Consider the following 26,025-nt stretch of genomic DNA (forward strand, 5'->3'; position numbering starts at 1 on the left):
GTCCCGGTGTCTCCAAGAGGCCGCATGAGCCTGGATCTCCCTCCTCCTCAGCCCCGAGGAGCCTCTTGGAAAGGAAGCTGGAGGAGGACGGTCCCCGTTTACTCCCTGAGGGAGAAACATGTCCTAATAAGTTTTCAGGGCTTGTCTGTTGAGAGAAGAACTATTTGCCTTAACTCGAAGTGAAAAGGAAACCTTTCGCTCTTACCAGCTGCTGCACTACTCGCGGCACCTCCTGAAAACCTGCCGAGATGGTACAACTGGGGCGGAGCCCTGAACGGGAAGGGACTGGGTCTGGAGGGGAGGAAGGTGGGGGCAGCAGCCCCCATTTACTGAACATCCGCCACGTGCCAATCGCTGGTCGGGGGACAGCCCTGCCACACTGTGCCGGGCAGACAGGTGTGGCAGACGAATAGGGAGCGTCAGAGGTGGACGCCGCGGTGGAGACACGAAACGAGGTGGCGCCTGGCTGCCTCGCGCGGCGCGGGCGAAGGTGCGTCCCGAGGACCGGGTCCGGGGGAGGGGACGGCGGCGCACTGACCCGAGAGGCCTGAGGGCCCCTCCCACCCGCAGGCATCCCCCCTGAGGGAGCAGCGGCGCGAGTCCCGGGCGCCACGGTGAGTGGGCGCCGCCCTTGGGCAGGGACGCCACCAGCCCCGCCCTCCCAGTCGTAAGGCCGGAAGCGGAAGTGGCCGTGGGCCGCTGAGTTCCGGTCGGGCCGCTGGCCGCAGCGAAACGGACGGCGAGGGGGTAGTTGACACAGGGCGGGGGCGGACGCGGACGCCGACTCCTGGGCAGTGGTCGCGGGTCTCCGCCGCTGTCCCTCTCCGGGCTCGGGCGGGCCAGGGCGCGGCGCGGCCCCGGGGGTGGACAGCGCAGCCTGGGCTGCAGCCACCGTGGCCCCAGCGCCTCAGGTATGTTCAGGCCGAAGTCGGCCGTCGCGAGTGGGTGACTGTTCGGTTCCGAGGGCGCCCGGCTGTCCCGGGCAATGGCGGTGGGAGCTGCGGCCTCCCACTGCCCCGAGGCGCAGACGGACGCTTTGCGCACCTGCGGCCTCTGGAAGCCCCTCCTTGTGCGACTGCCCGCCCCTTAGTGAAAATCCTGCAGGTGTTAATGTCGCTGGAAGTGCTGGAAACATGTCAAAGCGAAACAAGGGAACAAAAGCAAATATAGAGTTAGGAACGCGGGTGGATGCAACTTCGGAATGCAAAGGAAAAACCAGGAGCCCTGGTGGAAGTGCCTGCCTCTGATGGCGGGTTTAAGGCGGGTTGCCTGTTCAGATTTTCTGCATTGGTGTCCGTAACTTCATAATCAGAAAAATAAAAAAGAAAGACAGTGGTTGCAGTGTAGTTCCACTTGAAAGAGAAATAAAAAAGCATACAGTATACAAATGGAGGGATTATGTAACAGCCCTTAAGATAGCCTCGTGGATTTCAGTGTTTTCCTGAAAGCGTGTGGGAGTAATTTAGGGAGGGGTTCGGTCTTTTTCATATTTTTGAGAGGTTGTGTAGAGAAGGTGTGCATGGAAATGGGAGTTCCGTGGCTGAAGTCAAGGGGAATGGGTTCTTGCGTTATCTTCTCACTTGCCAGACTCACCAAATCTCCCTTTTGGGTTCACAGCCAGGATGTAAGTGGAGCTGGGTTGAAGGCAGGTTTGCTTGGTATCAGAGCATCTCTGTTGTACCTCGTATGTGAGCCTTGTGCCCTCTCACCTCTGTTGACCAGGCTGTGTTAGATAGTAGGAAACAGGAATCTGGATGCTACAGACAGTAGTGATTTTTGAGGGGAATCATGGGATGTGTGCTGGGACCTTGACTGGTGTGGTGAGGTGTGCTGTTCCTGTGCCTCCATGTCCTCACTAAGACATTCTGGTGCAGATGCCCCACCAGCATGGCCCAGAGGTGGTATGAATGATTAGGAAATAAGAAATTGGCCCTGTCTGGACATTATAAATGCTTTGGAGACTGACACCTGATAGGCTGAGTGGTCTGGGGTCCACATAGAGATATCCTCCATATGTTCATATCTTTTACCTGTGAATGCCTCTGGTCCCCTTAAAGGTAGAACTTTCTCCATAGTTGAGTTCTGAAGGTTTGTACTTCTTATTAAAGAGTTGATAATCCTAGTTCAGTGTTCTTTCAGGTTTACTGGATTAATCAAATGCTTTCCTTACAGCTCTACTATGAACAACCGGCTGTTGAGGGAGGGGGTTGTACCTAACATTTCTACCGTTCTAACACATCTTCCCCTCCTGTTCCCTCTTCCCCATGCACACAGGGTACATAACTCTAGTATGATAGATTCGGAGATTCTGCCTACTTTTTAACCATGAAGGAGACAGACCGGGAGGCTGTTGCAACAGCAGTCCAGAGGGTTGCTGGGATGCTTCAGCGTCCGGACCAACTGGATAAAGTGGAGCAGTATCGCAGAAGAGAGGCCCGGAAAAAGGCTTCAGTGGAGGCCAGATTGAAGGTACAAGGCCAGAGAGGCCACAGGCACCTGCTGCACCCTCAGGCAGGATAGGGCCATTTATCTGGAGTTTTAGGTCCTTGCTTAGGTTCATTATTGTAATTTTCCTAAATGAGACATAGCGATCTGGAAAGAGACAGAGTGGAGCATGACCTTTACTTAGCACATTCCTTCCAACAGTATATTACCAATCAATAGATTTATAAACAAGATTATGGGAATATTGAAAACACCAAGGGAACAACCTTTAACAGTTATTCTTTTTTCTTAAAAGCTCTTGTACAGAGTGCTTCCCAAGAATATTTTGTTTATATAACTTCAGCACACATTGTGTAGCAGGCTGACTGTGTGCCAGGTATTCTGCTGGCCCTGGTGTGGGAGAGGGGAGGAGAGTTAGACACATTTATTAAGAGTGTGTGAGAGTGGGGCAAGAGTGAAAATCATTCTTTTCAAGGTATTTTATGATTTGGATTGGCTTTCAGCTTAATTCATATGAAAAGGGGAGGTGAGGTTTCATTAAAATATGCACATTCAGTATAATTATGAAAATGTTAAAACCCTGGACTGCTATGGTTGACAGGCAGCAGAACTGTCTTTGGTGAAAGTTAATTCTCACACTGATACAGCAGTGAGATCACCTCTCCACTAGAAAATACTAGCATCCAGGTAAGGTAATGGCAGCCTTGATGAGACAGGATGAGGCCATTCATTTGTACTAAGGAGGCATCCCAAAACCCATGGATGGATTTGAAACAGCAGTTTTGTATTAATTTTAAAATGAGTGTAGACCTGCTGCATTTTTAGTCAGAATGTTAATCTGCTCTGGAAACTTGTGGAATTAACTGAGGATCATCAGTAGTGACTTAGAAACCTTGTGTGGTCTGTTACAATCATTAGTAATTATTTCTAAATGCAACTTAAGACTCCTGGGTTAAAGGTGTTCTTGGCCTCTTTTATGCTACCCATCCACCTGCTGTTGCTTTGTCATGCCCTCTCCCTTCTGACTATACAGTTCCCTGGGTGGCATTCCTCTGGGGCTGGAGAGTGAGCCCAAACCTTATGTGTACCAGCTCTGCTCAGTGCAGCTGGCTGTCCTTGAGCGGAGTCTGGTTTGGGCTGAATGGCAGGAGACCCCTCATCCCTAAAGCTGATGAGCAAGTCCTGACAGTCTTCTGTACTGAGATAAGGCCTGTTAGGAAACTGAGAGGCGCCTGGGAGATTATGGAAGGGGTCCTTCTAAAGATACCATTTAAGGGATGGCCATGGGACCTGAGGTGCAGCCACAGGGGCATCCATTCTCTTTAGTAGGAGGGGCTGGATGAGGAGTGTTGTGAGGTTTTCTGAAAAAGCTTTAAAAGACATTGTTTTTTCCAAGGCAGCAGTGAAAAAGAAAAAGTTCCCTTGGGAATCAGTTAGGTTCTTGTTGAGTTTTATTCTCTTTTCTCTGGTATTGACTGTTCCCTGCTACTACAATGGCATTTCTGCACTTGAGCCTCCTGGGAAGATTTGTTTGTAGTGCCCAGCACTGTTCACTGTCTCCCCCAGGCAGCTATCCAGTCACAGTTAGATGGGGTGCGCACAGGCCTGAGCCAACTCCACAATGCATTGAACGACGTGAAGGACATCCAGCGGTCCCTGGCCGATGTCAGCAAGGACTGGAGACAGGGTATCAACACTATCGAGAGCCTCAAGAACGTGAAGGATGCCGTAGTGCGGCACAGCCAGCTTGCTGCCGCTGTGGAGAACCTCAAGAACATTTTCTCAGGTAGCTGGGCTGACATTGGGGCCGGTGGGTGCCACGAGCATCATGGTTCAGAGTGCCACCAGTGCTCATGCCCATGGCTCTTACCTGGTTTTCCTTGCTCTGTGGGTGATGCAGAAGCAGTCTAGCTTCTGTGCAGTATGTTTTGTAGACCTGTCTCAGAGTGGGCAGTAGATGTGATTCCTGCTTGCACCATTACTTAGTGTTCTGAACACGGATGGAAATGATCAACTGAGCAAGTAAGAGCCAATAGTTCTGTGCTTTTTTAGGACAGAGGCACAGAAGTGGGTGACTGAACCAGCGCTGTGTGAGCTGCGTTCCCTCAGTGGTGGTAGTTAGATCAGTAGACCAGCTAGGACTGTGCTAGATGCAGAAGAATAAAAATGCACCACACCCTTAAAAGGAGCTTATGGTTTTCTAGAGAAGCTGTCCTTTGAAAGGACAGAGGGAGTAGTCCCCAGAGGGAGAGGTGATTAAGGAGAGCAGCAGTTCCCAGGAGGAGGAAGAGAGTGCACAGGCCAGGGGCCTGGAGGTCAGGGGTGGGGCACGCTTAGGAGTCTCAGTCTTAGTTGGAACCAGACCTTGTGGAGGCTGTGTGTAAGATGCTCTAGAAACATGGTAGGCATAGTGGGGGCTTGGGGATGAGTAGTTTCTGTTGTGCTAAGAGCTGAAATTCACCAGAATTAACTGCAATTTACTGTCAGCGCCTTCCCTTGCAAGTTGCACGCCCTCCATGCTAGAATAGTTACATCAGACAGATTCTCTCAGTGCATTTGTTGTCCAGATAGGGAGGAGACAGATTCCTGGTGCTTCCTCCTCTGCTATCTTCCCAGAAGCCTGCACAGCCTTATGTGGTTTTTTACAGTGCCATTTGTGTCTTTTTCCCTAGTGCCTGAGATTGTGAGGGAAACCCAGGACCTCATAGAGCAAGGGGAGCTCCTGCAGGCCCACCGGAAACTAATGGACTTGGAGTGCTCCCGGGATGGGCTGATGTATGAGCAGTACCGTATGGACAGTGGGAACACTCGTGACATGACCCTCATCCACAGCTACTTTGGGAGCACACAGGGGCTCTCTGATGAGCTGGCCAAGCAGCTGTGGATGGTGCTGCAGAGGTCGCTGGTCACCGTCCGCCGTGACCCCACCTTGCTGGTGTCAGTTGTGAGGATCATTGAAAGAGAAGAAAAGATTGACAGGCGCATACTTGACCGAAAAAAGCAGACTAGCTTTGTTCCTCCGGGGAGGCCCAAGAATTGGAAGGAGAAGATGTTTGCCATCTTGGACAGAACCGTAATTACCAGAATCGAGGGCACACAGGCAGACACCAGGGAATCCGACAAGATGTGGCTCGTTCGCCACCTAGAAATCATAAGGAAGTACGTCCTAGATGACCTCATCGTTACCAAAAACCTGATGGTTCAGTGTTTTCCTCCTCATTATGAGATTTTCAGAAATCTCTTGCGCATGTACCACCAGGCCCTGACCACACGAATGCAGGAGCTTGCATCAGAAGACCTAGAAGCAAATGAGATTGTGAGCCTGTTGACTTGGGTCTTAAACACTTACACGAGGTAACACTAACTTTGTCTTGTGTTTTCTTTTACATAGAAACTGTATAAAAACATACTGACTGGCTCTGAACAGCTACTGTTGTTTTACTCCAGTCAGGTGCTCGGCACCCACAGGCATTATTTTCTGGTTGATAAAGTTGTCTTTCTAGTCCACCAGTGGGGGCTTGTCGGTGAGGTCAGGGCGCAGCCTCTGGTTGTTTGAGTGCTCTTATGTTTGGGTGGTGCCTCTGCCCCTGATATCCAGTCCATATTGAGCAGTTCAGGTTGGACTTTCCTATGGTACTAAGTGTTCACTATGTACTAACCTGCTTTCTCCTTGAGGTGACACTGTGCAGGTGGTTTCACCTCCATGGACAGGTGAGGACACTTGGGCCCAAGAGGTCCTTCAGAGTCACATGGTTGGTGAGGAGACACCAACTAACTCTTTCCCCAGGTTTGGTTTCTTCTTCTCACCAGTATATTGGGAAAATCAGTTATCCATTTCACATTTCAGCCTTGGGGCTTTGTCACTTCACGAAAGTGACATGAGCCAATTCATTCATGTATTAGTTTAAGGTAGGGTTTGGAAAACGAGGCAATGGTGGGGAATTCTGAAATTCTTTAAAATCAGCTAGCTGAAAGGAAAACACATTTTAATCTTGTATGGTTTTGTGAATAGAAAACTATTAAGTACTGTTGGAATTTATTTATTTATTTATTTATTTATTTATTTATTTTTTTTTTTTTTCTATCTTGCTACTATTGTTTTAGCAGTAAGGTTCTGGGATTTTTTTGTTTGTGTCTTGTTTTTTTTAATCCTCACCAGAGGATATTGTTTCCATTGCTTCTCAGAGAGAGTGGAAGGGAAAGAGAAACATCAATGTGAGGGAGAAACATCAATTGGTTGCCTCCTGCATGCACCCCAACCGGGGCTGGGGATAGAGCCTGCAACCGAGGCATGTGCCCTTGACCAGAATCTACCAGAGACCCTTAGTCCGTGGGCTGATGCTCTAACCACTGAGCAAAAGTCGCCAGGGCTGTTTTTAGTAACTGCTTATAGTAGAGAATGAGTACATTTCAATGCAGAAAAATATAAAGAGAGAGGAAATATCTTTTTAATCATTATCCTTGGGGCTGCAGCTTTGTTACTTCCTGTGTGCTGCCTTCACACAGCCTGGGAGTCCACAGCTGCCACGATTGCCAGTCATCTCCATGCAGCCTTGGCTACGTGTATTACCTGTGAGGAAGGCACCGTAATGATTATCTTCCTTTCGTACATGAGGGAACTGAGGCATAGGGAGTAATGTGCCCAATTCACATGGCTGGGAAGTGGAGTGGGGAGCAGGATTAAAATTTGGATCCTGGGCCCTTGCCTGTGCTCCAGCCACCTCACCATGGAGTGTGCATTTGTGTGGCATGCCCGTTTTTGTGTGTTGACTTTGTTTTTTACTCACTATGTAAGCACTTTCTGTCCTTGGGAACTCTTGGGCAGCTTCCTATTGTCATCCTGTTCTGTCATATTGGACTTTACCGTGGAAAGAATTGAACTGCTTTCATACTGCACACATTTTCATGCTGAATTAAGGTTTCTTGGGGTGAAAATAATGTGGGTTAAGTAAATAGTCTTTTAACATTGACATAATTTTATGAATTGCTTTTTTTAGTTAAGAAGACCTTGGATTTTTTATAGAGTGGACTAGTGCCATTTAAATACACATTTAGTGACTGCAGCATAAGGCATATGAATTTTCTGAGCAGTTGAACCTAACCACATACACAGGTATTAACTGTTTTTTTAGGAAAATTTTTTTCTGAAACTTAGTCCACATCCCTGCCTTTTTTTTCTTTTATTTTTTTTAATCCTCACCAGAGGATATTTTTCCCATTGATTTTTCAGAGAGAGTGGAAGGAGGAGAGAGAGAAACATCGATGTGAGAGAGACACATTGATTGGTTGCCTCCCTCATGCACCCCGACCAGGGGCTGGGAGTGAACCCACAACCCAGGGACGTACCCTTGACCAGGAATTGAACCCGAGACCCTGCAGTCTGCAGGCTGACGCTCTAACCACTAAGCCAAACCAGCCAGGACCACATCCCTGCCTTCTTAGACACCTTGCTGACTAGTCATGAGTATACATGTGTTTCCGTGTCCGAATGTTGCTGACCAGTCATGAGATAACTCGTGTCTGCACTTATATTCATTTAAGTAATTTTAAAACACTTTGCTGACCAAAGTAGCCAGTTGCATGGGCGAGTTCTGACTCGAAATAGCTGGTCAGCAAAGTGCTAAACATGGTAGACTGGATTCAGTGACATTTTCTTTGCTGACTTGAGTTTCATTAGGGATGTCATGTGTTCTCTGCATTAGAGCTTATTCTCCAGTTTCATAGGATGCATCTTTTCAGCACCTTCTGTTTGACCCTGGTCTTCCATGGGAGGCTTTGTGGATGGAACAAACAGATCTCACCCTCACAGGGCTTCTTTCCTAAGTGAGCCTCCAGTATCCTGTGACATGGGCACAGGGGCTCCTTGGCCAGTACTCTTCCCAAGGCCCCACCTCCCCTTTCGACTGCCTTGAGGGTGGTTGGGTATATGTGTGTAAAAACAAATAGCAAAACTTGAGAATTTTCTGTTTTCCTGGTTCTTAATCTTTCTCATTCCTGGGTTTTCCTGTAGCACAGAGATGATGGGAAATGTGGAGCTGGCCCCAGAAGTGGATGTCAGCACCCTGGAGCCTTTGCTTTCTCCAAATGTGATCTCTGAGCTGTTGGACACATACATGTCAACTCTCACTGTGAGTAGAGCAGTATGTTGTTCTAAAACAGTCTGTATCTACTGCCCAGACATTGCACGGGGTCTCTGCGTGTCAGCCTGGAACAAATGCTTGTGAGCAAAAGCATGGGTGAGACCCTGCCTTGACGTTGGTCTCCTAAGGATGTGCAGACTCTGTTTGTGGGAAATTGGGTCTTGAAATGTACATTTGCCAGTTAGAGGAGGAGAGTGGCCCAATCTTTAGCCCTGGATCTGGAGATTGTCTGCGGTGTACATTCCACAGGTATGAAAACCATCTCTGGTTGGAGGAGTGAGCCTGTCCTGTCCCTAGTAGGCTGGCAAGACCCCAGGACATCCTGATGATGTGTGGTGGCACCTACCAGCTTGGGAGCATTGAGCCTGGGAGTGAGAAGGTGGCAGTTAGGGCACCAAATGCTGCCCAGTGACCCCCAGGTGGTCTCAGAGTAAGATGAGGTGGTCAGGGTCTGCTTCCTGGGATGGTTTACCTGCTCACCACACAGTGTTCTGACATGTGGAGGCCCATGCCTGGAAAGCAGGGAGGGGCTCTGTGCACGGAGCTGGTGATGGAGCTGGTATCTGGTCTTCCACGGACAGGTCTGCCTTGATCTTTTGTGTACTTTTGACAAACTGGCCTGTCCTCCTAAAGGTTAAGTCAGTGGAGGGTGGCAGTGACACTACCACTGTGGAGCTGGCTCTTGGGATGGCTTTTGTGGCATTCTGTTGTTTGGGAGCAGGAAGTCTTAGGGTGCTGTGTTTGGTTTCTGTAGCTGCACCACTATATCCTTGGCTCAGAGAGCCTGTTTTTTTCTCCCTTCCTCTGATGCTAAACTTCCTTAGTCAAACATCATTGCCTGGCTGCGGAAAGCTCTAGAAACAGACAAGAAAGACTGGATAAAAGAGACTGAACCTGAAGCTGACCAAGATGGGTACTACCAGACGACACTCCCGGCTATTGTCTTCCAGGTACCATCTGCAGATTCTGAGGTTCATTTCTGGGTAATTAATAGAGCCTATGGGTTTTACAAATGAACACAAAGTCCCTCATTTCATAGTGAAGATAGAACCCTGTGTAGTTCCTCAGGTCCTCCTCTCAAGCTGAAGAAACTGAGGGTTGTATCTGCCAAGTAGTTCTGCCCAGGGTCATTTTAGTTTTCCTAATCCTTTTTTACTTGAAATAAAACTGAATTCTTTGTTATTTGTGTGTAACACTCAGATTTGAGTTTGTTAGGTTAGAGTTTCCTGATATTGTAAATCGCCAAGATATAGCTTCATAAATGCTACAAAATTGAGGCTAACCTGATGGATTTGGGGAAGAGTCCTTTAGATTTTAACGATAATCATGCATTTTTATAGTTAGTTTACTTTTTAATGCCCAGTTGCCTGCTGGTGTCCCCCTGTGTTGTCCTCTTTTTCTCTTGCCTGTGGAATCTTTTCCCTTTGAGTGAGTTATTGACAGTAGGAGAGCTGAATCCTATGGAATATTTGTATGCCGCTCTGCTGACAGAACTGCAACTCTTGCCAGCAGAAGTGAGTGCTGATGGTGTTTTTCTTTAGGTGATACCATTAGGTAGCCACAGGTTGGTCCTCACCCTTTATTTTGAAAAGTCTGACATCATGATAACCCATTTATGACAAGGACCTGGGGTGAACTCTGCCTGCTGGCCCTTCTCTGTCTTTCCAAGTCCAGTTCCCCTCAGCTCCAACATACGTCCTAATTCTTCTTAAGAAATACACATAACTGCCTCGCCGGGCGTGGCTCAGCGGTTGAGCATTGACCTAGGATCCAGGAGATGACGGTTCAATTCCCAGTCAGGGCACATGCCTGGGTTGTGGGCTCGATCCCCAGTGTGGGGCATGCAGGAGGCAGCCGATCAATGACTCTCTCATCATTGATGTTTCTATCTCTCCCTCTCCCTTCCTCTCTCTCTGAAATCAATAAAGATGTATTTTTTAAAAAAGAAATACACATCACTGATCACAGCACAGCCCCTGGCCCACATACCACCGTGTCTCTGGACCCCCCATCTCCCTGTCAGCTTCCCCCTTCAAGGGGACTTGACTGTTTGCAGGTAATTAGGAAATTATTTACTTGTTTTTATACCCAGTGAAAAAGTTGTTTGTTTAACTAACTTTATTTTCACATGGTTTCACTTTTTCCCCCGAATTTGGATTATTCTAACTACCAGTTAGCAGATGGGAATTTTATATAATGGGAAACCTGTGCTGTTGTGAGTTTATGTCAAAATTCATACGTTCTCCAATTTTTAGATGTTTGAACAGAATCTTCAAGTTGCTGCTCAGATAAGTGAAGATTTGAAAACAAAGGTACTAGTTTTGTGTCTTCAGCAAATGAATTCTTTCTTAAGTAGGTATGTATTTTTGCCAGTGTACTATTTTAGAAAGTAGATGTTTTTAAAAATTAAAAGCAAAAATGTGTTGATCTTGATATGTCAGATATTAAAAAAGAACTTAAGCCTGTGTTGACTGTAGTCACCTTCTTTTTTATTTAGAAAGGCAACCTTTTTTTGTTACCCCCTGTTGAAGGTATTTCAGCAGCCCCTAAGAACCCAGAGCTGATCTGTGATGTCCCCAGCAGTGTAGTCAGTATGTCACAGGACTGGAGTTAGAACTTCTCTTGAGATTCTTTTCCTTCCTGTAGTCTGAATTTCTGGGGTGAGGAGGACAGCTCCAGGTGCAGTGGTCACTCTGAATTCCCACCACTGGGAGGTACCCTCAGCAAAGCCAGCCCTGGATTGGGGGGGGGGCTTCAGAGGGACTGTGTCCAGGACACCTCCTTCCCTTTGAATTGTTCATGAAGCAGATTTTCAAAGCTGTGCAGAAGGAGAAAGAATGACGTAAATACCTGTTTACCTGTCATCCAGGTTCAAAAGCTCTCCCTTTAAAGCCACCCCTTGCTTCATCTGTCTCTCTCCCTCCTCCCCTCCCTCCCTTTGTTGAAATGCGCACATTGTCCTATAGAGTGACCAGCGTCCTCCAGCCTGGGTCTCAGGTTGCTGTCTGCCCACAAACCATAGGTTGTTTCTAAAGGCTTGTAGGACTCCCCTTCTTTACTTAGTGTTCAGCAAGAACCCTGCATAGATAGTGTGTGCGCTCCACATAGCAGCACATCAGGAGATGCGTGTCCCTCCTTCCTGCTCTGGTGGCTCGATGCCAACAACCAGGCCCCTCAGAGTCCCCATCGGCTGTCCATCTGGGGAACATGGCCTGAGTTAGTCATTTTGTTAGAGGAATGAGGTGGGATTCTTCTGTAAAGAGGAAGTCTTTTTCACCTGCCTCAGTGGTTTGATTACCTGAACCACACTTTGGACAGAAAGGTAGAATAAATACTGAATAATTTCCTTTTAATTGCCACCTTTCAGTTTGGGCCTTTCTTAAGATCTGTAGCACGTTGTACTGTTCTATTCCCATACATGTTTGAGAATCTCCATAATAAGTTCAAAAATAAAGCATGTAGCCATCTCAGTTGTTTGTTTTTGTGACATCTAAAGAGTCTAATTTATTTTTAATTTGATTTCTTCATGGAGAGTTTCAGAAAGGGACATTTTATCTAACACTCAGTAGTGTTCCCGTTGTATAAGTTTCTAGGCGAATTATGTCAGATAAAATAATACTTTTCCAATTACTCATAATATTTCAGAATATTTGTATAATCTGAATGCTGAATCCTATTTCAAAGGATTGATATGAAATTAATTTTTAATAATTTATTTTAAATGACCAACTTTTCTGTTCAATTAGTATAGAGCATCCAAAACAAAATTTTTTTTAAAGACTCATCTGGTCAAGTGTTAGTCATGTGAAACATCTATTTAGGTGTGATGTCAGCATGGTGTTTGAAACACCTGCCAGTTATCCTCTGATAGTGTGTGATGTGGGTTGTGTGTCCTCAGATACAAAGATGAAGCCCAGTTGTATAAAGAGGAGCACCTGAGAAACCGGCAGTACCCACACTGCTATGTCCAGTACATGATCGCCATCATCAACAACTGCCAGACCTTCAAGTAAGTGACCGTTAGGGAAGAAGATAGGCATGTGAGGACACGCAGCCATCTCACTGAGCCTCAACTGTTCCCTTGCAGAGAATCTGTAGTCAGTTTAAAGAGGAAGTATTTAAAAAATGAAGTGGAAGAAGGTGTGTCTCTGAGCCAACCAAACATGGATGGGATTCTGGATGCCATCGCAAAAGAGGGCTGCAGCAGCCTGCTGGAGGAGGTCTTCCTGGACCTGGAGGTAGGGCACTCTGACTGCACTCAAGCTGCGTGTGCACTTGCCTTCATCCTTAGTCACAGTTAAAGCGCCGTGGTTTTTCTGTGACACGGTGTGCTCTGTCTGGTGTAGGCCCAAGTTTTGGTCCTTCTGCTACACAACTGAATAGACACTCCCAATAAATATCGTGGCCTACAAACTAAAATCAAGTATATCACAAGAAGACTGTTATATTCATTAGCAGAGTCTTGATGCCAGACCAAACTGAGATCATGTGCATGGTACGCACACGTTACATAGACAAGTCTCGGTTTTGAATAAAGATACAGAACAAAGTCATTAACAAAATGCATTTAGCTTCATATCAAAGGCGTAATACACCACGAGCAAGTAAGGTTTATTTCACAAATACAAAGATGGTTCAGATTATATGGGTGTATTGGCAGAAACCAGAATATGTTTAAAAAAATAAAACCATTGTCATAGGTCCCTTGGAAAGGAGCTCCTGGGATGATTGGTGGGATAACTTCATGATTCTGTAACTTTCTCGAAAATGGTTTAGAAAACAAATGAAATGTGTGAATTTGAAATTATTTCAGAATATGAAAAACAATATAATCAAAAAGTAAATAAAGGACATCAAAAACCACTTCACAGTAAAAGGATCACAAATATCCTAAATATGAAACAAAATGCCCAGTCTTACTGATCTTCAAAGAAATGTAAATTTAAAAAATATTACTTGTTTATCAAGATGACAAGGATTGCAGACATTGATACCACTTGGTGTTGTTAAGGGCATGAGCAAAGGCAGTCTTTTTTTTTTTTTTAAATCCTCACCAAAGGATATGTTTGTTGATTTTAAAGAGAAAGGGAGAAAGAGAGAAACATAGATGTGACAGAAACATTGGTTGCCTCCATTATGCTCCTGGACCGGGGATCAAACCAGCAACCTAGGTGTGTGCCCTGACTGGGAATTGAACCCACAACCTTTATGGTGCATGGGATGATGCTCCAACCAACTGAGCCACCATACTGGCGCCATGGGGCAGTCTCGTGTTCTGTGTAGAATGTGAGGTGTGCAGTTTTTGGAGGACAGTTTGGAAACAATGTTTTAGTTTCCATACTTTTTACGCAATTCCACTTTTAAGAGTTTTACCTGCAGAAGTGTACAAATTTACTGCAGCATTATTTAATTGCAAAATGTGAAAAATGTTAAATGTCTATCAGAATTGGGTAAATAAATTACAGAGTATTTGTATAATATATACAGGGTGGGGCAAAAGTAGATTTACAGTAGTTTGTATGAAAAATAATACAATAATAATAATACAAGAATAAACTATAACGTACTCACAACTGTTAACCTACTTTTACCCAAACCTGTACATGTAGTCATTAAAGGTGAAATGTGTACACACAGATATCTGCATACCTCACAGGTGTGTGTGGTCTGAGTCCTTTGAGGTTAAAGTACATACTTGCAGGTCACGCATCCATAGTGCTTGTGATTACCAGGTGCTCTCATATCAGCACATCAGTGCCTCCTTCCTGATGTACGTGACTTAGGGACAGTATCAAGGTGATGTTTTCTGTCATTTGTGCTTTTTAGCTACAACTCAGTGAGCTGATGACAAAAAAGTGGCTGTTGGGATCGAATGCTGTAGACATCATCTGTGTCACTGTAGAAGACTATTTCAATGATTTTGCAAAAATTAAAAAGCCGTATAAAAAGGTAAGAGTGTGGGGCACAGTCATGTAATCTGAGCTCACCTGCATGCCGGAGCCCATGTGGCATTTTGTGTAGAATTCAGTGTCAAATTAGTTCTGTGAGTGAACATTCACAGATGGTTTTATTAACCTACAGCAGGTAGGAGACATCAGTGTCTAAAGATATGATAAAGTTGGTGTTGGAACCTGTGAGTGAAGATTTAGACCATTCATCTGACTTGACTGTCTCCTCCTGACACCCCACTAAACCCACACTGACACACAGCCACAGACCTGGAACCCTGTGGGTGGTGGGGGTAGTAGCTGTCACTCTGATGAGAAGACGGAGAAAGGGCAGTCCCCTGTCCAGATCCCCATCAGGTCACATTGACTGCCTGCCCTTCTCTACTCTGCAGGGGCCCCGTGAGAACAGGGAGCTCCTGTGTTAACTCGCTGTCTGAGTATCCTCCAGGCCTTAACCATAAGACACCACCATGTCCTCATCCAGGGCTTGGGCATTTTTCTTGTACTTGGCCTTGTGTAATTTTTGCTGTTGTTGCTATTAAAAGCATTACTTTGTAAAATGAGGCTTTCTAAAACTTTTTGTTTCTAGAAATTAAGTGGTTTTGATATGTTGACTTCATATCTGCACACTGTAAAACTTCTAATTGTTCCTAGGATTTGTCTCCACATATTTTCATGTCTCTATGCAGTCACATGTTTTACCTGTGAACAGTGACATTGTGTGTTTTCTTTTCTGGTCCTTATAGTTTTTGTGTCTTCTCCATGTCTTGCTGCACTGGACATGCAGCCCGGGTCATCGGTGTCTAATTACTAATTTTAAAGGGAATTCTTCTAACTGCCATTAAAAGTGGTATTTGCAGGGAGACCCAGGTGTTCTAAGTCCACCTGACTCATGGGTCCCTTCACAGCTGTTAGGAGCCTCTGGTGCTTAGAGGTCGGTGGGACCAGCTGTGGTCAATTTTGAATTTCTTGTTTCTTGCACAGTTTTTATTTCTTTAAACATGTGTGTTGATTTAACAGTTGATGTCTGGGAGTCCTGAGGCCAGGAGCTTATTGTCTCTGTGGACTCCCAGTCTTGGTGGCTTATCTCCTGGTGTGGTTGGAGCTCATGCCTAAACTGAGAACGTCTGCTCTCCTGAGAGCCTGGGCTGTTGGAGTGGCACACAGTCCTTTGACCCTGGTCTCGGCGGTGGCCCCATGTTGGTGCTTGGTGCCATCTTGCTTGTCTTCTTTGGGGCCCTTGGGGTCCCCCTCCCTTTGGCACAGGATGTGGAGCATCCAGCCTTCCCAAGTAGATACAGCTTCTGTTTGGTATGGGGCTGTGATGCCGCATATCACATCACTGCAGTTTTATTTACATATTTGCGGGATGACTGCCTGGTGCTCAGGTGCTACTGGGGGTGGGCTCCTGTGGGAACCAGCATCTACATTGTGTCTGCATATATTGTGGAGATCCGTGGCCTTCTCTGAAACTTCCTCAAATGGATCGATTCGGGGTTCCTCCTTCCTCTGAAGCTCTCACAATTTCCACAGACTGGTCATTAAACAGCCTCCTGTGGACAAGGCACAATGTGTGTGCTTTGTGTACATCTATCCTGTGGAGCCTGTCTTTCTGTGAGAGCTGGAGGTGGGGCCTGGCCTGGGGTTCCCAGTTTCCCCACTGACCCCACACTCTGCTCTGGGGGTGAAGTGCTCTGAGACTCATGCAGGATGGGGCAGCTAGAGGAGTTGACTGGAGTCACCCAGAGGGGTGGGTGTGGGGCCCTGTGAAGGGGTCTGCGGAAAGCAGGTGCTGTGCTGGAGCAGGTGCTGTGCTGGAGCAGCTGGCAGGAAGCTTTCCTGCAGTGACGTCTTTTGCTAAAAGGACATGTCACGTGAGGCTGCAGGCAGGCGTCATTTGGGGACCTTTAGTCTGTTTGCTTTCTGGAGGGACCATCAGCATCTGAGGCACAAGGTCAGCTCCGTGGGCGCTCACCTGCATGGCTCCTGCCTGTGCTGTGCCCTACCTGTATAATTCCCTCTCACCTTTGGGTTTTAGGGAAACAGTGAATACTGCTATAATTTTCTAAAGTAAAATTTATAATTAAAAGTCACAGAGGTGCTTATTTACTTAATATATTCACTCTGAAGTTCTGCTGTTTGTATTGACGGGAAATGGGAAGGAATTGTGCTGTGTTCACATATTGACCTAAATTTCAAGTGGAGCCCATGTGTTGGCTGAGCTGACATGTCTCTGCTTCCCAGCGGATGACAGCTGAGGCACACCGACGCGTGGTGGTGGAGTACCTGCGCGCCGTCATGCAGAAGCGCATCTCCTTCCGTGGCCCCGAGGAGCGCAAGGAGGGTGCCGAGAGGATGGTCCGGGAGGCCGAGCAGCTGCGCTTCCTGTTCCGTAAGCTGGCATCTGTGAGTGCCACTGCCTCCTTCCCTTTACTGTCACTAACAAGTATCGCTGTGGCTTTTTTTTGTTTCAACCCCTGGGAGTTTTAGGGCAGTTGATTAGGATCAGTCACATCAGGAACCAAGTAACTGGTTGATTCTTGTTTCCTTTGTAAACAGGAGGATCTGCGTGCAGATCTGCCTCACCTGTGGTTGGGGCACATGCACTCAGGGCAGTAGCTTCTAGACTCTTCTGGTAGCACCATGTAGCCAGACTTCAACTTTGAGACACAGTGCTCACACATCCCCTTCCTCATGAGGGACTGAGCTGATTTCATGACCCACCCAGACCCCCAACCCCCTCTCTGTGCTGTGTGCTCCCATGGGAATGGGTCACTTTTGGGAACTGGTCTTGGTGTTTACATGAGAGGAGGGAGCGGGCTGGCCAGCCAGGCATCCTTAGCCAGAGAGAGGGTTTGACAGACTCCAGCTTGCATCTGGCTTAGAAGCATGGGGGTACTGCGCGCTGCTCATGGCCTCCATGCTCACTTCTAGGGATTTGGCGAAGACGCAGATGGGTACTGTGATACCATCATTGCCGTTGCAGAAGTGATTAAGCTGACAGACCCTTCCCTGCTCTACCTGGAAGTCTCGACTCTGGTCAGCAAATACCCAGACATCAGGTAACGACCTCCTAACTCAGCTAGAACTCGGGGAACAGAGCAGCAGGATCGTTCCCGGGGTCCTGGGCTTTAGGTTTAACCCTCAGGGATGACAGTGCAGTAGGTCAGGGCTCCCTCAAGGACAAGCTGTGCAGACCACAGTTGCAGGCAGAGTGGGTTTCTGAGAATGATAACGGATATGCCTGCATCTCATATGCCCTCCTGCCAGCCCTGCTATGGTTCACGTACCTCCCAGTGGTCAATGCGAGTGGGGCCGGGCGGAGGCTTGATATTGGTGGGAAGGTGGCTGAACAGAGTGGTTTTAGGAAGCTTATATGGTGCTTGTGGTGGATTCAGAGAAGGGAGCCTGCGTGCCATGCTTGGCCAGGACACCTTCCAGCCTTCATATGGAAGGGGCCTGTCTACAGTGCTGTCTACAGTGCTGGCTGCAGGCTCTCACCAGCCTCTCTGAACCCATCCAGGTCACCTCAGCCAGGTTTCTTTTTCTCCTGTTGTTCTGGGCTTGCTTTGAGCAAGAAGAACCAGTGTTCCTGTGCTCTCCAGGGTCCTCGTGCTCTAGTTAGTTCATTAAACAAAGATTTAAAAAAGCAACCTTTAAAAAATTTTGCAATTGTAGGTTAAAAAAAAGACCACATTAGAATATGAAAATTTGGGCTTCTCTCCCTCTGGTATGCCAAAGGAGACGTGCCTCTCATCTGCAGCTGTTGACCTGGTTCTGGGGCCCTCAGTGTCTGCGGAGCTGCAGGCAGTGGGGGAGGGGGACTCGATGCATCCCCCACAAACCCCTGTCTTCCCCCCCTTTCCCAGGGATGACCACATTGGTGCGCTGCTGGCTTTGCGAGGGGATGCCAGCCGGGACATGAAGCAGACCATCATTGAGACACTGGAGCAGGGCCCCACGCAAGCGAATCCAAACTATGTGCCCATCTTCAGGGAAATCATAGTTCCCAGTCTGAACGTGGCCAAGCTCCTCAAGTAAACTTTCAGTTTCTGACCTAAACGTGGTCCCGTGATCTTTACCCTGTGTGACACATCCAGTGACTCATGGTGCCGAGCGCAAGGCTGCCTGACAGACCAATGGTCTGGTGTCATGTTCTGTCCCTCTCATCTTGCTGTGGACAAGCTTTGTGAGCAGGGTACTGGTTGACTGTTTTGTTCACCTCTCGATCCTACTCCCTTCTGTAGTGTCAGCACTTCTGATGCTGTTCAATAAAAGGAAACGCTGTGGGGAAATGAGAGTTTTCCAACTGTTTCTTAATAGCAGTGACTGCAAGGGTCTCAGGGCATCTGAAGGCCACCCTCGCCTTCACCTGCCTGGACGATCCCACTGGTGTCCCTCCTGCCCGCTGCTCCGCACCTGCAGAGGCAGCAGCCCTGGGTGTTTCAGATTTATAGTCCCTGCTTATTTCTGACACAGCGTCCCTGAGACCCTCTTTCTTTCCTTCAGCGATCTCTCCATGGCTGCCTTCATACCAGGCTCATGGAAAGGTCAGTGAGCCCCTGTGTGTGCCTCCCCAAACCTTCCTCACCCCACCATCCCAGTGAGCGAGATTTCTTGGGTGGACTGTGCTTGGGTTTAGCTGCACAGTGCTGACTAAAACAGGAAGTGGAGGCGTTTGCCTGTTCCTCTGTCACAGGTCCCTTCTACCTTTGATTCAGGGTCCCAGGTACTGGCCAGTTCAGGCTGGAGGTCGTCCCTCAGGGAGGCGCCTGTGCTGCTCCCTCCCTGCAGGACAGCTCGTGTGGTGTCGGACTGCCTTGAACGTCCCAGTGTGTCTGACAGGCTTATTTCCTCTTAAGACATGTCCCAGTCACAAAGTTGATACTGCGCTTTCATCCTCACGAGACATGAAAAACTCACAAATAGGACTCTTTCTTGAAGGAATCAAAACTGAAGTGGAATTAGGTAACTAAACATTAAATCTAGTTCTTATAAGTATTACTGACTCAGAAGAGAGATAATCTTCCCAAAGACAGCTAATGTGCAGTCTCTATATTCATATTAATCTAGTTCCCTACTTAAGACATGCTTTAAACAGCATCTAGCAATGCTCAAAAATATTTTTAAGTTAAATTGTTCCACATTAATTATTGCTCCTTATAATAATAAAAATACATATTTTATTTTCACTCCAAGTGACTTCTGGAATAAATCCAGGGCTGTCTAGAGGATAAGACCCCAGTGGCGTACGTTCTGACTGGTGTCCTGCTCTGATTATGTGATGGTCACTGGCTATATCCACTTCCGGGACACCTGCAGTAACAGCTGAGCATTGGCTGCCCAAGCCGAAGGCACAGTCCAAACAGTGGGTACATGTGATTATGGGGACAGGATATTGGCTAGGATGTGCTGGGCAACATGGGGGTGCCCATGGAGGAGGGCCATGTCCTGGTGGGTGGGCAGTGGGTGTTCACACCAACACCCAGGGGAGGGTCATGTCCAGACCACCTGGCGAGAGGTGAGCAGCAAGGCCAATACCTGCCTCCCACACGCTGCCAAGTGCCCTTGATTTAACAGGACAGCCTGCAGCCTATACCAGGAGCCGGTTTCATCCCATCTTCTTAGGCCACTCACTGTCTACTCACTGAGTCTTGGGGTCATTCTTCGTAAAAAAAAACCTTACTGTTCCAGAGAAAGAACATCTTCAGGAAATTTCCTTGACTCATTTTATTTGGTGGGTTTTCAGAGAGTGGGAAAGAAAGGGCTCCTGAATATCTAACTGATGAGAGTCATGTAGCTCTTGCCAGTCAGCCTTACCTGATATACGGTCCCCTCGTATCTTCTAACATACCATCCAGGCTGCTGGGATGAGAACACCCAAGACACAGGGCCTGAGAGCATGGGAGTTTCTATCCAGATGAAACCAGTCATGCCTGATGGGTAATACCATGGCTGTTTGGCCTCGCCCTTCTGTGCAGGGCATGCCTTGGCTAGGATGGCACCAGACACCAGTTGCCAGTTGGGTGCAGACATGGGACACAGAGCAAGGAGAGGCCAGAAAATGGCTCCTTCTGTTAGCCAACAGGTAGGTGGGGCCCTTACCTGATGTTACTGTGTCCTTACAAGGTGATACCAGGTAAAGACAAGCCTTATCTCTGCCGTGCAGAGACCCTCCTTGTGCACATAGGCTCTGGACCCAGCTCTTGTTTTAGCCCCAGGCTCACCCCCCCCCCCTTGATGTTTCAGGTGCTTCATTCTCCCACTTAGGCTGGGTGGGCACTGCTCCCATCCTTCCTGGGCCCTGTCCTCTCTGTGCTGTGATGAGTCTAAGCGAGAGAGTGGTGGTGTCCACCTGTCTCTGCTGGGGAGGAACCAGTTTCCAGGGCCCAGGCTATGCCTACAGCTGTGTGTCCAGTGACCTCGTACCAGCCAGTAGGGCCCTCCTCATTCTCTCTCTCTCTCTCTCTCTCTCTCCACACACACACACACACACACACACACACACACACATATGCGCACACACGTCAACATTAACACACACACACACACATACATACATATGCGCACACACGTCAACATTAACTCTAGCACCAGAACAATGTATGCCTTCAGGAGACTGCTCCTTATGTTCTCCTTGATGTGATTTCTCACTGAAATCATTTTTGCACCATGCCTTGAAATGTTTTTAATAGATTTGATCAGGCAGTATGGCAGGGTCTATGATGGGCCCCCTGCCCAGACACTGCCAACAGCACATTGGGGGACACTTTAAGGCACATTGATTGTGGTTAGGGTTACACAAAGTTTGACTAAGATCGTTTTCACAAAATTAAATTCACAATTTCACCACTCATAACTTACAATACATTTCAATTCCAGTTTCATTGAAATTCTTGCTTTAAAAATCTCCTTTCTCAATGGATCAATAGTACACAATATGCGAGCAGTGTGACAAAATTTTCAAGATACAGAAGTGAGAAATAGTGACTTCTAAATTTGTGTGCTTTATAGTCTACCACAAAGTAGGCCAAAGTTCAGTATTAAATAAATAGGAATTCTTTCCTAATAAAAAAATTTTACAACATTTTCCTAAGGAAATACATTCATAAGATATTGTTTACATTCTGTTTTACAGTGACAAGAACAGCTAGGATTCTCATTTATGAAATGTATCCACAGTACTAGGGTTTATAACACTGTGTTGACAGAGTTGTCTCTTGATCACTGAAATGTGCAGTTTTGGGTTCTGTGAGGTTTCATGTCTGGAACTTTGGTTCCATTATGGCTGTGCTTAGACTGTGCAGTTCAACAAACAGAAAATCTGCCCACCCACCGCAGAAACACAGGGCTGAAGGGTTTGTCCAGGAGAGATTTGTCGAATGGATTCACCACCTGGCAGTTTAGAGTGTCGAGTGGGTCAAGTAAGGTATCCAGGAACTGCCCTTGAGCTGCTTCACCCAACTCAGCCTCTGGCCCTGCAGCTGGAAATTGGATGAGTCCTGTGGTCCAGGGGAGTTGTTAAGGCAGCTGGAGATGCCAGACTGGCTGGGCTCAGCGCCTGCTGGCCTAGGATCACTAATAGGCAGGTTTTGTTGTGCAGATCATGGCTGGGTTTTGTGCTCTCAGAGTTGATTAAAATGGTTGCAAAGTGTGGGAAACAACTACTGAAAACCACCGTCACTTCTTTATCTGTGATGGCTGAGGTAATGATTCAATTCAAATAATGAGCAGCTCTGCTCCTCTTAGGATAAAGAGCCTTCTCTGTATTGGTGAACAAACACCACACTGAATGTTCCTTTTGCTGTTGGTTGTTTTTCTCAACAGCAAAGCAATAATCAGTAAATTGTAGAGACTTTCCCATCAGGGACTCAATGTGCACCATGAAAACACTACAAACTGCTAGTAATCCTGACCTGTGATGGCTGTGAGCATTTGAGCACAGCATGAAGCCGCCTTTCCTGAGCAGAGCTGAGTGGCTTTAGAAAAGCCTCTAGGAGTGTCCTGAAGTCCACTGTCCCTTTAATCCTTCACTACCTTGTCTTCATGCAAAACACTACCTCTGAGTAATGGATGGGCAAATGAGGGCCAACTCAGGGGCCCCTTTCCTGTCCCCCCAGACAGCCAGGCAGTAATCTCCTTTTAGAGGCCTGGCAGGGTAGAGGATTGCGAGGGGATCTCTAAGGCCATGTCCCTGAAACCTCAGAGGGGATGAAGGTCTGTGCTACAACAGCCTCAAGGAGTCCCAGGAGGGCCTGAGCATCCTTCCAAGTCCCCTTAGCTCTCCATGAAACAGCAGCTCCCAAGGGCAGGGCTTCCACCAGCTTCCCCCTGCTGTGGCTACGAGGGGCCAGACCAACCACCTGGCCCAGGTCCACTTAAGGACTGGCTGTGATTCTGAACAAAAGATGCTTGCTAATGAAGACCCCACTCGACTTAGCTGGAGCTGTGTGGGTGCACCCATGGGGCCAGTGCAACCTCTGCCTCAGCCTGGGCTATCTGCCAGTGTCAGGTGGGGCAACTCAGGCCAGAGAGCAGGTGTTTGGGCATGGGGCAGTACCTGGTACCCAGAAGCTGCCACACTGAGACCCAGGCAGGACAAGTGCTGGGTTCTAAAAGTCTCAACACAAAAAGGATGAACAAACAGATGTTTCTGCAATTGTACCCACTCCATAAGGTGACAGGTGATTCACAGAACTGGTAAGTGGTCATGATATCACACAGGGCCTAGCACAACGACAACCTCAACCACTTGGCCTGTGAATTGCTCCTGGAGTCAGGGCCTCTGACCTCCTAGGGCCCTGAGAGAGGCCAGCCTGGGCCTGGAATCAGGTTGGTATTATGGGCAAATCTCATTTTGCATGAGTCTCAGTTTCCCTGGCAGTGCTGATGAGAGAATGGACACAAAGTGGCAAGAACTCAAACACGGAGCCTGGCCTCTGGGGTTCCAGTCCCTGAGTCAGGGGTGACAACGGGAATAGTAACAAGTGCCAGCTCAGTTCAAAACCAGGACAGGTGTGCAGAAAGACCCACGAGGCAGTCTCGTACAAGGGCACCTGCCAAGACCTCCCAGAAGCTGGAGGCTTGGCCACTGTCCACTTTCTGCCCCACAGGGTCTCCTCTCCAGATGGCGCCGAGGAATTTCAAGGTTCAGGCCTTGCAGACATTTGGTCCCCCTGCTGCCGATCCCACACGCATACTTCGGTTGGGGGCGGAGGGGGGTCGCCCAAGGAAGACTCCGGGTGGATAAGGCCAGGGGAAAACTCCCGGGGTCAAGGCCATGGAGAGGACACCAGGGCGGTCGCAGCAATCACAGGGGTGTCTCCTCCTGCTCCAGCTCGTGCGGCGGCGTGTGGCACGATGGCTGCAGCGACGCAAGCTTGAGCAGCGCGGGGCGGCGCGCCCGGGGCCGCTGGAAGGAGCGCCGGCTGTGCACGCGGCGCGCAGCCGCGGACCGCGCGTGCGCCCCAGGCAGCCCGCGGCGCTCCAGCCAGGCTCCCGGTGCAAAATCCGCGTCTGCCGCAGACCCCGCCTTCGAGATAGGCCCCGCTCCCAGCTCCTCGGCGGGCTGCGAGGGGGGCTCTGGGTTCTGGGCAGTGGGAGGGGCGGGGGGCGTGGTGAGAGGGGGCGAAGCGAGCAGGCGCGTGGGCTTCTCGGTGACCGGCAGAACTGGGGATGTGCGTCCCATCAGCGGCACGTCAGAGCTCGTGTTACCTGCGGGAGAAACCAGCGTGAGCGCGGGGCACCTGGGGGCACAGGAGGGCCCCCACAGACCCATCTTTGGGTCCACCTCCACCACCTGCAATGTTCATGGACATTTGCAGGTCACACTCTGGTTGTGTGACTGCCAGGGTCCCCAGTGACAGGATCAGCTGAGACCCTGACTGTGCAGACCCTCGCCAGGCGCCCACTCTGCCCACCGCTGTACAGCACCCAGCACTGAGACCCAAGGTGTTCAAGAAGACCCCAGGAAGGAGGAAGCCAGGATGCAGAAGGAGCAGAGAAGCCCTGTGGGGTCCTGCGCACAAGCTCTCTGCCAGGACCCGCAGCGGGTCTGTTCGCCACTCGCCCCTGTGCACCCTCACCTCTAGCCCCAGAAACGTCCGAGAGAAAGGCCAGCTTGTGTACCAAGAAACCACTTTGCTAGCCCAGCCAGCACGACTGCGTCCCCTAGCTGGACTGATACTCACCCCTCTCCAAGTGTCCACAGGAGAGAAAAACAGCTGTCACTGCTTCAGTGGAAAGAACGTGAAACCCCCATGAACGAGTCTGCCCAACCTGTGCTGGGGGAAGTCTTGTTTTCCATCTCCTCCCACGTTCCCGCCAAACATAAGGCACAGGTGAGATAAGCCCCTAAACCCTGCCCAAGGGGGCTGGACCCCCTTCCCTGCAGAAGGCAAAGTGGGGGCAGTGCCTTCTGGGACCCAGCAATAGCACCCCTGCAGCGCCTACTGAATGGGGACCTCGTCCTTCACCCGCTGTCCTTGCCCACCGTCCTCCTTGCTTCGCCCTGTCCTGATCCAGGAGGGCGCCCCCACCACAGTGCCTACAGCAAGGATGTGGGCACACCAGCCGCGCTCCTCTCTGTATGAGGGTAAAAGGGAACAGTTGCTTCTCTCCTGGGCTCACTTTTGTCATGTTGGTTTTTCCCAGGGCCCCAGGGCCTTCAGGGAGAAAAACAGATGCTCCCTGTGCACGCGGCACTTGAGCCCAGCGCATGCCCCGTCCCCTCTGAGCTTGTGATTTAGATCCATGGGCTGACCACACAGATTAAACACCCATCTCAGAGTAGTTAGTGATCAAAGGGACAACCTAAGAGTAAATTCTAATCAATAAGCTGAATCATTCAAATCCTCAGACAGCTCTGGATCCCGACATCCCAGCTGGAGAAGCAGAGACTCGGATCGTCTCCTAAGCAGTGTTTGGCTAGAACAAGAGGCTTGTAGAACAGGCTTAGCAAGAGGAAGAGCAGCGGCTAGAGAAAGTCTGCAGAGTTTCAGGTCCAGGGCCAAGAGAGAGGCAGATGCCTGGGGAGAGGAGCTGAGGAAAAAGCAGGCATTAGGGGCTCGGGAAGGGCTAGGAGCCAGTTACATGTGCGTGGACTCAGGCATAGTGGTGTGGAGCTGCTCCTTGGGGCCCTCAGCCAGCAGGACGGAGTCCACGGACTTGTTGCTGAGGCGGAAGGGAGCCAGGCGGTGGAAGTTGTCAGGAGAGTGGGGGATCTGCATACGGGCCCTCTGGGAGGGCACTACTGTCTCCCCAGGAGACAGCCAGGGTGGCACCCTGGACAGGATGCTCAGGTCCTCATCCGGGGAGAACACAGGGTTGTCAATTCCTAGGAGAAAGGGCAGTGGCTGATCAGCTTCCCAAGTTACCCAGATGGCAGGAGGGAGGGTGCTGCCCAGGGGTCTGACATCAGCACATCCTGCTGCCATCACCTGGAGGTAACCTGGAAGGTCAGGGTCATGTGCTTTTGGGGTTTCAGGTCCTCC

The 26,025-nt window shown here is 48.8% G+C and overlaps 2 protein-coding genes across 3 annotated transcripts in view; one reads left to right on the forward strand and one right to left on the reverse strand.

Moving 5' to 3' along the window:
• The first annotated feature begins 669 nt into the window (after positions 1-669).
• On the forward strand, positions 670-19,729 carry EXOC3 (exocyst complex component 3). Of its 2 annotated transcripts, XM_081131864.1 has the most exons (13): positions 670-911; positions 2,275-2,469; positions 4,012-4,231; positions 5,118-5,799; positions 8,456-8,573; positions 9,410-9,535; positions 10,841-10,941; positions 12,484-12,594; positions 12,673-12,823; positions 14,412-14,534; positions 16,778-16,939; positions 17,468-17,595; positions 18,403-19,729. In XM_081131864.1, exons 2-13 carry the CDS (start codon positions 2,326-2,328, stop codon positions 18,572-18,574), a joined length of 2,238 nt encoding a protein of 745 aa, XP_080987990.1. In that variant the 5' UTR covers positions 670-911; positions 2,275-2,325; the 3' UTR covers positions 18,575-19,729. The 2 variants fall into 2 exon arrangements, with proteins under 2 accessions (XP_080987990.1, XP_080987991.1); XM_081131865.1 differs by lacking the exon at positions 4,012-4,231 and having other exon boundaries at positions 696-911; positions 18,403-18,831.
• A 1,471-nt stretch (positions 19,730-21,200) lies between these two features.
• The window catches only part of SLC9A3 (solute carrier family 9 member A3), a 45,515-nt gene continuing 40,690 nt past the window's right edge, over positions 21,201-26,025 (reverse strand). Inside the window, exons 16-17 of the mRNA XM_081131666.1 lie at positions 25,625-25,868; positions 21,201-24,247 (exon numbers count right to left, since the gene is read on the reverse strand). Of these exons, the coding sequence (XP_080987792.1) occupies positions 24,244-24,247; positions 25,625-25,868 (248 nt within the window). The 3' untranslated portion in view covers positions 21,201-24,243. The remainder of the gene's footprint in view (positions 24,248-25,624; positions 25,869-26,025) is intronic.

This window comes from Miniopterus schreibersii, assembly GCF_964146895.1.
Source record: "Miniopterus schreibersii genome assembly, chromosome: 3".
Taxonomy (NCBI): Eukaryota; Metazoa; Chordata; class Mammalia; order Chiroptera; family Miniopteridae; genus Miniopterus; species Miniopterus schreibersii.

Bases quoted from the DNA above. Each gene is read 5' to 3' on its own strand.
- EXOC3 (XM_081131864.1), top strand. From the start codon at position 2,326: ATGAAGGAGACAGACCGGGAGGCTGTTGCAACAGCAGTCCAGAGGGTT. The intron at 14,535-16,777 runs GTAAGAGTGTGG...TCTGCTTCCCAG, and splicing joins TTAAAAAGCCGTATAAAAAG to CGGATGACAGCTGAGGCACA. The intron at 17,596-18,402 runs GTAACGACCTCC...CCCCTTTCCCAG, and splicing joins AGCAAATACCCAGACATCAG to GGATGACCACATTGGTGCGC.